The sequence below is a fragment of the Berghia stephanieae genome, unplaced genomic scaffold (assembly GCF_034508935.2).
Source record: "Berghia stephanieae isolate SIO BIC M18660-M18661 unplaced genomic scaffold, UCSD_Bste_1.3 scaffold294, whole genome shotgun sequence".
NCBI classification, from domain to species: domain Eukaryota; kingdom Metazoa; phylum Mollusca; class Gastropoda; order Nudibranchia; family Aeolidiidae; genus Berghia; species Berghia stephanieae.
Genome location: NW_027624111.1, coordinates 9,769 through 22,195, shown reverse-complemented (window position 1 = coordinate 22,195; position 12,427 = coordinate 9,769). Strand labels below are relative to the sequence as shown.

General features: G+C 35.7%; 1 protein-coding gene across 1 annotated transcript; it reads right to left on the bottom strand.

The window, feature by feature from the left end:
- Positions 1 to 483: 483 nt before the first annotated feature.
- LOC144961544 (mitochondrial pyruvate carrier 2-like) lies at positions 484 to 11,676 on the bottom strand. The gene is made up of 5 exons (XM_078894698.1): positions 11,446 to 11,676; positions 3,366 to 3,406; positions 2,799 to 2,883; positions 1,899 to 2,010; positions 484 to 1,129 (listed from the first exon to the last, which is right to left on the bottom strand). The coding sequence occupies exons 1-5, from the start codon at positions 11,537 to 11,539 to the stop codon at positions 1,078 to 1,080; spliced, it is 384 nt and encodes a 127-aa protein (XP_078750824.1). The 5' UTR covers positions 11,540 to 11,676; the 3' UTR covers positions 484 to 1,077.
- Positions 11,677 to 12,427: the final 751 nt, after the last annotated feature.

The following is a 12,427-nucleotide window of genomic DNA, read 5'->3' as shown; positions in this document are numbered from 1 at the left end:
ATAGAAATCGCACCATTAGGTAGGTAGGTAATACAATTCTTTCTACTTCAGAGTGTTGTTAAAACCTTTGCCATCTACAAACTATTAATTCGATCCAACAATAACAACACCCCCTCCACAAAAAAAAAAAAAAAATAAAAATTTAATCTCAAGAAATCTGGCATAAGTCTTTTTTTTTTAATAATTAAATATGCTATCTTAATAAAAAGAATCAAAGCAACGATAAATATACAAAAAATACTATAATACGACACTAAGTGTAAACTGTATTATCAAAATCTAACAAGAATCCAATTTTAACAAACAATTTCTGTTATATTAGCATAAAATATATATCAAAACCCCTGCAAAATGAGACTAAGGAGCAATGTAAAAAAAAATTAATTAAAATGTCCGAGTTTGAATCATAGAATGAACCGGTTAAACTGAAATTGATCAAACCAAAAAAATTGATAAACTGAAAACTATTTAAAATTCTGATTATTTTCTCTTTTTTGTTGTTGTTGTTGTTAACGAACATTCAATGATCTAAAGCTACCAAATTCCAAATTACCGGTGAACTGAAAGGAATTGCTTCAATGCTACACCATCTAGGTGTCAAAACTTAAACATAAAAAAGGGATTCACTTGATCTTCATGTCTTTTGGATACCCAAGATCTGAAATTATTACTGACATGACAATACACTATCCGATGCTTTTGTACTTTATAAAAACTTATCAATAGCAGACAAACAGAACACTCGTGCAGATGATCAAAAATGCAGAATTTTCTCTCATTGTATTGTTAGTCAGTATGCTAACATAAAAATATTGTCCGACTGAAATAAATAATTTGGTCCCTTAAATTCATGTTTAACCAGTTTTTAGCTATTTTACAAAGTGATAAAAGATGGTACCGAAAAAACCCCCCAAAAATTTTTACACATTTCCAACTGTGATTATGGTAGGATTGCATAACTCTGTAAGGACACTTTACTCTCTTTTTGAAATCATGAAAAAAAAAAAAAAAATCTGAAGTAAAATCTTGTCCGAGAACATCAATGCAGTGAAAATAGAGACATTAAAGCTTGACTCCTCAAGATTCTTTTATCATATTCTTCTTCGCTGTGCGATGAGTATACTGGTAACTGGTGATGAGAATAATAAGAAATAAAAATGTTAATAACAGGTAAACACAAAAAACAAAAACAAAAAAAAACAAACATAAAACAAGACGAAAGAAACAAAACAAAATAAAAAACAACAAAAAAAGTTGTTTCTTCTTTAATTTTAACAAACTGCTATAAAAACTTGTTTTTATATCCCATACAAATAGAATCCCAAATATCCATCATATGATCTAACTTTTTTACTTTTACACCCGTATCATTTTTTATTCATCTTTTTGTCTTCGTTCTTTAATTTCATTGCATATATCAGTTTTTGCTAAGTATGTTTATGGTTATTAGTAATAAATAACAATAATAATAATAATAATAATAATAATAATAATAATAATAATAATAATAATAATAATAATAATAATAATAATAATAATAATAATAATAATAATATTGACACAGTCAAAGTATTAAGTTAAATTTTCATTGCGACATGTATATTTAATAAGCCATCATCAATTTTTTTGTCACTTTAAAATTGTACCACCATTTGTTGTGAATTGTCATTGATGAGAGGGATAAATCATGTATTACAATAATAACTCGAGTTGTTTAAAATGATTTATAGAAAAAGATTGTATACGAGTCATTTATTTTTTTTAAATAGTGAAAGCTGTTTGCACCAATTCAAATGATGGCTGAAAATGTATTGCAGAGCACATTGAAAGAAGAAAATAATCCCCACCTTCAAAAAAAAAAAAAAAAACAACAAAAAAGAAATGTCAAAGAATCTCACTGAATCGCCCTGGCCAGCTGTACATATCCAGTCAATCCTACAAAGACATTGACCGTAAAAAGACTCATATTCCTGGGAATGATGACCAATGAGTATCGTGCCCATATGGTGCCTGGTAAAGAGACAATTATTATTATTATTATTGATCAGACTGCAAATAGGCATAATTTTTCCATACAAAATTACAAATCAGAATATTCAATAATTTCAATAAATATTTTGTTAGTGGTCAGTGACAAAGCTACTTTTGCTACAATATAAAAGAAGAAAACAATGAAAAACTCCTCGATACCTGTAACAGTAGTTAGAAACCAAAGCAAAACAAAGAGCAAAAAGCATGATATACACAAACCCTACCTGAGCAAAGAAAAATGGAATTTAACACATTCTTATTTCTTAATCCCAAAATCATAATAATAATATCATACTTGTGTCGGGGTAATGGGAAACTTTATGTAGAATCTACAAACTTACAGCAATTTTTCTTTCAAATGCATTTTTATTTGTGAATCATCTCATTGCTCAGACCCACACTTCAAAAAATGATCCTGCAGATTTTGCAATGGTGGGATACCCAATAGCTCAAAGCACTCACTTCACATGCAGATGGAACCGAGATTGATCCTAGGTGCAAACAAGTTTTTTGTCTAACCTCCCTGACCACCCGGCAGTGATTAGGTAGTTGGGTCTGTCAGACCTGGTGGAAATTACTGTGATAGATTAGTTTCATATCCACAGGAAAACAAAAAATTGCTTTAGTCCATTCCAAGTTATAGAAACCGGGATAAACTCCAGCTCCATGGGCGTAAGAGCTCTGAAGGACTACTGTTATTTTTTCCCAAAGGTGAACACTGAGCCATCTCACCATTAATCATCATCTAGGGTAGTATTAATCTTTACCTGTAGCTGCTAGAGCTGTTGACTGGTAAATACTGAGTTTCTCAGCTGGTCTACGCAAGTCTCCCAAACCAGCAATTACCAAAGCCTGAAAAAATATTTTTTACAAAATTTTACAATAACAAATGAAAAATGTAAAATAGACATGTTAAATATTCAGTAATCAATTGCAGAGCATTTTATAATTATCTATAAATAGTTTTTGTAATTTACAGTTACACTACAAGTTATACCTAATATCAAAATTTTAGTGAGACATACCTTATTTTATTCACACCAAAGAATGTGTAAATTCGAAACTTAAACTTGGGACTAGCATCTCCAATGAACAACAACATATGATAACAATAATAATAATAATAATAATAATAATAATAATAATAATAATAATAGTAATAATAATAATAATAATAATAATAATAATAATAATAATAATAATAATAATAATAATAATAATAATAATAATAATAATAATAATAATAATAATAATAATAATAATAATAATAGTAATAATAATAATAAGAAGAAGAAGAAGAATACAAACAAAATATTCAACTCTCATGCTCTTACCCATTTCACCACTGGTGCATAAAAATGGACAGTTTTTGGACCTGCAGATGAAAGAATAGAACTGTCATGAATCATAATAGAAATAATTCAGATGTTCAAACAATAATCTTTTCTTCTGGAATTATATCCTTTTAAAAATGTTTACATTATTAGCCATGTATCTAAATAAAACTTTTTCTAGGACGTGCACTGTCTTCTTTCTAAAACCAAAACTTTTTAATAGATGATAAATTTCTGAAAATGGTCAAATGGCATTTGCAGATGCCAGCAAAGATAAGGTCTATAAACAGTAAATGATGGAGTGAGTTGAATCAACGAGTCAAGATATGTCAGATATTTTCAAAAATAAACATTTTACGATTGCTCAGTGGATAGGGTATTGTACTTCCACCTCAGAGACCTGGGTTCATGTCCCAATGTCAGCATCTCAGTTCTTGAGAAAGAAACTTAGTACCTTTCACTCATGTTGCTTTTAAAATCACTTTTGGCCATTCTTAGATTATTTAAATATGTCATTCACTGTCCTCCTCTCGCTCTCTTTCCTTCAATCGTCCCAGATGTTACCAACTGTTCTCTTGTCTCTTCTCCACACATGTCCAGGAAACCGTAACTGCCTCTTTCTGATGGTATCTATCAATCATCCTCCTTTTCTCACCTTCACTTGCCTGTCCATGATAACCTCAACATTCTTCTTTACAGCCACATCTCAAATGCCTCTAACCTCCTAGTACATTCTTTGTCAACGTCCACATTTCACAACCATTTAAAATGGTACTTATAACATATCTTTCCACTACTTTCATTCTGGTCTCCAACTTTAGGTTGTTTGACATAACTGGACGCATTTTATGAAACACAGCTATTCTTTGTTTTCTATGGATAATGATAGTGCCTATATGTTTAAATTTATTTCCTTTTTTTATGGACTCTCTTTTACTTAACAAGTGAAAGGTTGTGTTGTTATCATTCTATGCATTCGGTTTTCTTAACATTTAGATTAAGTTTCAGGCCCATCTCTTCACTTTTGCTCAACGCTATATAAAAAATTTTCTGCACGTTTTCTGGAGAGTATGTTTGAGTTTGAACAATTGAAATTTGAACACTCATACTCACGAATCACAAATCTATGAATGCATTAAATATTGCATAAGTATATTATTAATATCATTATGTTTGAATAAACATCTAGAATGACATTTGATGTGTAATCACGGGTCTTTCCAGGGTGGCGCCTGTGTATATGGAGGAGGAAGTTCATTCATTTCATTCCTCTGCCTCTGCTTCTGCGCTACTCACCTAATAATCCAGCCTGCTGGAACAACAAACCAATCTAACAAATACAGACCATTTCATTATCAACGAGCTTGTATTTAGTAATGAGGTGAAAGGATCTGTAATTTGAAAGCTCACACTACACTATTTTAACGGGTGTACTAGACAGTCTAGATAATACTAGAGAGGTGGGCCTTTGGCCTACCAACCTCCGCTGAACGTCCAACTCGCCTTGAGCATGCATTCACGTAAAATATAAAGATTTTTTTTAAAAACCTACCTCTGTTTCAAAAACTAGCATCTTTCAACTTTCTAAGAAACATTTTGATTTTTCAGAGCTTTAGTTCGTTAAACAAATACAGGCTAATCTGACCCGTTGAGTCGAATGAAAACGAAATTTTGTTGTTTACACAGTTCAAAGGAAATGCCGTAAATAAGCTTTCATGGACTTCCTGTGTTGTTTTTACAGTGTCACGTGACCGTTTTGAGAAATTTGTCGTCTGCTACAAATAATTAGACGGGTAGGGGATAGATATTTTCGTTGGAGCAGAGAAAAAGTGACAGAGACGCCAACTTTAAATTTGGCTCACAGGAGTTTCAGGCACCACTCGTAGGAATTTCAATGCCGAAAGAGGAATTTCCGCACACAAGAAAAAGGAATTGGAATGGTATTGTGTTTACATATTATTGTATTGTTCTAAATAGATAACTGATTAGAATTATATTATGATACATAAACACATTGCCAAATAAAATCCCGAAGTTTCCTTATTTCAAATGAAGTAAAGCTCCAAAACCTAATGGTAGACTTTGTAGTACTGTTGGTAGGAGGATGATGTGGTGTTGGTGGTTGTAGTAATAATGGTAGTGATGATGAAGATGTGATAATCGTTGTTGTTAGTGGTAGTGATGATGATATGGTGGTGGTGGTTGAAGTAGTAGTGGTAGTGATGATGAGGTGGTGGTGGTATAGTGGTTGTAGTAGTTGTGGTCGTGATGATAATGATGTGGTGGTGGTTGTAGTACCGGTGGGTGATGAATATGTGGTGGTGATGGTGGTTGTAGTACAAATGGTAGTGATGATGAGGTGATGGTGGTTGTAGTAGTATTGGTAGTGATGATGTGGTGGTGATGGTGGTTGTAGTACAAATGGTAGTGATGATGATGTGGTAGTGGTGGTTGTAGTAGTAGTGGTAGTAGTGGTAATGATGATGTGGTGGTGGTGGTTGTAGTAGTACTGGTCGTGATGATGATGTGGTGCTGGTGGTTGTATTAGTAGTGGTAGTGATGATGATGTTGTAGTGGTTGTAGTAGTAGTAGTAGTAGTAGTAGTAGTAGTAGTAGTAATAGTAGTAGTAGTAGTAATAGTAGTAGTAGTAGTAGTAGTAGTAGTAGTAGTAGTGATGATGATGATGTGGTAGTGGTGGTGTGGTTGTAATAGTAGTAGCAGTAGTAGTAGTAGTAGTAGTAGTAGTAGTAGTAGTAGTAGTAGTAGTAGTAGTAGTAGTAGTAGTAGTAGTGGTAGTGGTAGTAGTAGTAGTAGTTGTAGTAGTGATGACGATGTGGTTGTGGTGGTTATAGTAGTAGTGGTGGTAGTGATGATGTGATGGTGGTGGTTGTAGTAGCAGTGGTAGTGATGATGATGTGGTGGTGGTGGTTGTAGTAGTAGTGGCAGTGATGAAGATGAGGTGGTGGTGGTGCTTGTAGTAGTAGTGGTAGTGAGGATGTTGTAGTGGTGGTTGTAGTAGTAGAAGTAGTGATGATGATGTGGTGGTGGTGGTTGTAGTAGTATTAGTGGCAGTGATGATGTGGTGGTTGTAGTAGTAGTGGTAATGATGATGTGGTGGTGGTGGTATTGTAGTAGTGGTGGTTGTAGTAGTAGTGGTAGTTGCAGTGATGATAATGTGGTGGTGGTGGTTGCAGTAGTAGTGGTAGTAATGATGTGGTGGTGGTGGTGGTTGTAGTAGTAGCAGTAATGATGATGTGGTTGTGGTGGTTGTAGTAATGATGTGATGGTGGTGGCTGTAGTAGTAGAGGTAATGACGATGTAGTGGTGGTGGTGGTTGTAGTAGTAGTGGTAGTGATGATGATGTGGTGATGTAGTAGTGGTAGTGATGATGATGTGGTGGTGGTTGTAGTAGTATTAGTGGTAGTAATGATGATGTGGTGGTGGTGGTTGTAGTAGTAGTGGTAATGATGATGTGGGGGTGGTTGTAGTAGTAGTGGTAGTGATGATGTGATGGTGGTGGTTGTAGTTGTAGTGGTAGTTGCAGTGATGATGATGTGGTGGTGGTGGTGGTTGCAGTAGTAGTGGTAGTGATGATGATGTGGTGGTGGTGGTTGTAGTAGTAGTGGTAGTGATGATGATGTGGTGGTGGTGATTGTAATGGTGATGGTAGTTGTGGTAGTGGTAGTGATGATGATGATGTGGTGGTGGTGGTTGAAGTTGTGGTAGTGGTGATGATGTGGTGCTGGTGGTTGTAGTAGTAGTGGTAGTGATGATGATGTGGTGGTGGTGATTGTAATGGTGATGGTAGTTGTAGTAGTGGTAGTGATGATGATGATGTGGCGGTGGTGGTTGAAGTTGTGGTAGTGGTGATGATGTGGTGATGGTGGTTGTAGTAGTAGTGGTAGTGATGATGATGTGGTGGTGGTGATTGTAATGGTGATGGTAGTTGTGGTAGTGGTAGTGATGATGATGATGTGGTGGTGGTGGTTGAAGTTGTGGTAGTGGTGATGATGTGGTGATGGTGGTTGTAGTAGTAGTGGTAGTGATGATGATGTGGTGGTGGTGATTGTAATGGTGATGGTAGTTGTGGTAGTGGTAGAGATGATGATGATGTGGTGGTGGTGGTTGTAGTAGTAGTGGCAATAATGATGATGTGGTGGTGGTTGCAGTAGTAGTGGTAGTGATGATGGTTGTAATACTAGTGGCAATGATGATGATGTGGTAGTTGGAAAAGGGGGGGGGGGGGGGGTATCCTTGGAACAAATTGACCTCACCGGAATTTGACGGAAGTTGCCCGGAGCCCGGAATTTTTTCCGGTGAAACCGGAGTTTTGGCATCACTGAAGTGAGTATTATTTCTTGTACTTGTAGAGAGGCCTAGGGTCCACCAGCAGTCAAGTTGATTGAATAAAAGAAAAAAAGGCCTTTTTTATCTGCCGCCACCACCACCGTGAGAGGGGGGGGGGGGGGGGGGGGGGGGGGGGGGGGGTTGCATGATGAAGGCGAAAGGGAGACGTGTCGCTTGGTGACCTTGGTGACGTAGAGCATGTCAACGATGCTGGCAGATGTTCTTAACCCCTGAACAGCGAAGCAAATTTTTTGCTTTCAGATAATAGTTTGCTTTTATCTTTATTATTGTTAACCTCTGACTTCAATTGTCTATAATCGTTTTGCCGTTACTTGTCTTTTGATGAAAGAGGATTTGGTGTTAGGTCAAAGATCGAATTTCGCCGCTAAAAGTTGCATTGCTACTGGGTTTGCTCTACCCCCCCTCCTTTTTTTCTTCTTCTTTTTTTTTACAACTTAGTATTGTTGATTGCTATTTCCTTTTTTTATGATTAGCAACTGCCGTAGGAGTCTCACAGGATGCAGGAGTACTGCAATTAATCCTTTGCCAGTGACATTGATTCTTTTTGTTTTCAAATAATAGTCGTCATTTATATTATTTTTTAACGCAGAAAAAATAAACGTTTCCACCATAAGAGCAGTAAGAATATTGATAAAAAGCGCTTTGAGCACGTTGGGTGGATATTGCCCTATATAAAAGCTCAAGTTTTTAAATTGTAATTTGTTTTTTGTCTTTTGATGAAAACAGTAAGATTTTATTTTTTGGTCCAAGTAAGATTGATATTCGCCTTTAAAAGGTTAAGTTGTTTTGTTTTTTCAGGTTTTTGTGTTTTGTATTTCAAATGCGGATACGCTGCTTCTTCTTTTTTTTTTCCTCAACTGGCAAGCTATCGCTGTACTTACCCGCATGGCTTGCACACACAAAAGGATACATCTAGGTCACAAAACCTTACATCCAGGTCACAAAATCAGACAATTAGGTCACACATCAAGACATCTCTGTTTCGTTTGTTCCAAGATAGCAAAACAAACCAGACGTCTTGGAGTTCGAAAGAGCTTTCCATAAAATATTTGGTATTTGCAAGACCCCAGAAACCAATTCCCTATACAGCTCTTGTGCACGGTTACTTATGACCTTGATTTCTTTCGTACCACCCCAAAATCCCACTTATTGTGTGTTATAGGCAGAACATAATAAATAGCTGGGCTGCCACATGCGTGACTAAATTGGCCAAAGAGAGAATCTATACTTTGGCATTAGACACCAATTACCTGATGTCTTGGTTTTTAATCCTAGCTGGGTGAGAGAGAAAAAACAAAACAATCATACATGTATCTGCAAACAGCAGAACTTTTTCATTTTACATTGAGATGGGAAGGGGAAGGGATAACACTATGATAAGAAAGAAAGAGAGAGAGAGAGAGAGAGAGAGAGAGAGAGAGAGAGAGAGAGAGAGAGAGAGAGAGAGAGAGAGAGAGAGAGAGAGAGAGAGAGAGAGAGAGAGAGAGAGATGGGGGGGGGATGGGGGGATAGTAAGGGGGAATGGGAAAAGATGAAAGAAACAACGGGTTGCCTGATGACGTAGATCAAAGGAATGTTACAGCGGTGTTCACGGAGCGTACTTCGTGAAATTTTAACCTTTTACAGTTACACTGATTTTTTTCTGCAGATTGCTTATGCGGAATAAATCGTTTCACCAAGAGAGCAGTAGTAAGAGTATATTTAGACTCGGGCTTCAATTAAAATATAAATCCTAAAGCTTGTCTTTTAATGACATCATTAAGACTAAGATCTGGAGTTTGGGGAGTGTAAGATCAAATCTCGCCATAAATGGTTAAAATTGTTTTGATTTTTTAAAAAATAACTCACACACACACACACACACACACACACACACGAGTGCGTGCAGTCACGACAGCGAGGACCATCTATTGCTTGTGTTGCAACGGTAAACCAGTTTACGTGTACTCCCCCCAAAAAAAGAAAGAAAGAGACACACACACACACACACAGTCTCGCATCCGCTACGAACTAATTTTGCGCACCAATTTTTACTGCACTAATGCACCAAATTGCATACCTATCTAGGTAGGCACTTGCAATAATTTTTCAAAATAGTGATATCGGTATTAATTTAGCGTAGAAAAATAAAGGGGAGTGAGACATTTACAAAAGTGAAAAAATTATCGTTCTATCTCAACTGGTTAAAAAGTTATGACCTTTTATGTGGTGTGAAAAATCTCTATAGAAGCTTAATAGGAAAATATGTGACCAAAACACAGCAACCCAATGGCTAATCAAGTATAATTCAGAAACGGCTTCAGATACAACTTTGAAATTTTTACATGTGGTAATTCAACATCTCTGTAATACATTGCAAACAGAAAAATAATTATTTAATGAGAGAGAAAGGTATAGTTTAGAGCTGAAACAGCTGAAATCAAGGAAAAATAGATCACGACATGCAAATGAATGACCCATTGGAATTTTGGAAAATTTGACAATTAAATATTTATTCACATGTAGATAGACCAAATATACCACTGAATCGGCGTCATTTAGTTGTTCACTTTGAACTTTTCAAAATGAAAATAGACCTCATAAAAGCAGAGATATGGACTGATAAATGTTTGAAGTGGTGTATTAGTGTTTAAAATGATCGAAAATAGGTGATTTTAAAAACTTCCGCTCCCCCGTTCTCCTGAATTGGACAGACGTCCGTCAAATGATGAAAAACGTCAAAATCAACAGTGAAAAATCAATCGGAAAAAAAAGGAAGAGAATTGTAAATTATAAAATGAATGCATGGACACGAAAACGCCAATTAATTGAATAATTTAAAACAAAAATAACTTCCATAAATGGAATATTTTGTAAGATATAAAGATGTAAAGTTTTGATGTGGATTGACGAAGTTATCTCTCAAACCCAGCAGACGACAGGAAGTGAATCAGTAAAGAAAATGGCAGCTTCTGTAAACAATCGAGGCCAATTACTGTTTTTTGGGGAGCTCTAACTTTTGAGTGCAAACATATTTTGCTCTGAAATTTTTAGAGAAGCTACTTTAATATGTATCTCAGAAGGACTTTTTTTTATTAAGAAGGACCATCTCTGGTTTAAAAGATATAAGCGTTTAAACACATATACTCTCTTTACGCAAAGATTTCTCAAAATCATGATATAGGAAGATAATAATATTAGCATCATTGTATGCAGAATTTTATGCCCTTTCCAATGATATATAATACATGCCATTTCATTCCACTGAGAAAGAAGAATGAGCATTTAAAAATCACTCCTAAATTTTTTCCCCTCAAAAACGAAACAGAAATCCTCGCCTGTTTTCAACTCACGAGAGCTAATTCTTGCAAGTGCCTAATCTAGGGACACTTTTTTCCGTATCTTTTTCTCAAACTTTTTAAAAAACCTTGGGCGGCACCTTGAAAACAGACGTAAGCCTCCACGATTACGCGAGGAATGAATCATGAAAATATTTAGGATATAATTTCAAACACAACTTTTGAAATTCATCAAGGCCAAGGATTGTCTAGTACCGAATGTTTTTTGATAGAAAACAAATGCATCTTCAAATCTAAACTGCTTTTGACGGTAAGCGGTAAGTTTTTTATTTATTTTTTTGTCCAAACGAATGATTTGTCCTGGTATAGAAGCTAAGTATTAGTCATACCGGCTCACCTCTCTATCTAACCTGCTAGGTCGCACTTCACTCACCTGCTGGGTGCTCCCACAACGGTCTCAATCTTGATGGAACTAATCTGTCACCAGTGGCAACCAGGCCTCGGTAAACTGCAGTGAAAATAATCATATCTGGTTTAAATTGAATATGGTGCCTTTCGTGTTCAATAACCTGTGAGATACCAAAACAAAATTATTACATTCGACCCATCTTTTCTAAGTTAAGTGACCCCTGTGTTCCCTAGTCCAAGAGAAGAAAAGGAACGAACAACCTTTCATTGAACCAAAAGATAACTCCTAAAGAGGAGAGTGCAGTCAACTGTACATATAACAACAATTACCGTACATCTTTAAATTTAATTCCCGGAAACCCCATAATCATTTTTTTAAAAAATAAATTATTATTACCTCTTCGTTTTAATTAGCTTGGGCAATAAGTATTTTCCTTTTCATAAAATGACGATCAGACCACTCCTACCGGAATCATTGAGATTAAGCTGATCGTTTAAATGTTTTTGAAACATATTCAGTCAAGCAATGAATATCAACATCATTTGATGTGTTTGTACCGACGCGATACACATATGAAGGTCTGACATCTAAATCCACTTATGGGCCTAATATAACATTGCTGTAATGGACAATGCTGTGCGTCATTTTTTTTAAAATGTACAATGCAACAATGAGCCCATAAGAAATTAGGTTATCGGACCTGCAGCTTTCCATTTCTTCATTTCGAGCTGCCAGCAAACAAGCTTATTTTAAGTTGAAGTTTTATCAACACACATCATTGTTTTAAGTAACTCATTTTTTAAAAAATTGAGCTTTTATTTTGCGCAATATCCTCTAAACGTGCTCAAAGCGCTTTACAATGGGTCCCTGGCCAATGGCAACACGTAACATGTAGGACATGACATGACGCATGTTGGGCGGTATTACAATTTTGTTCGGACAGAGACAACGCTGTTAACGGCCAGGCACTAATTTTACACCTGAGTACGGTGAAAGAATGTGAGTA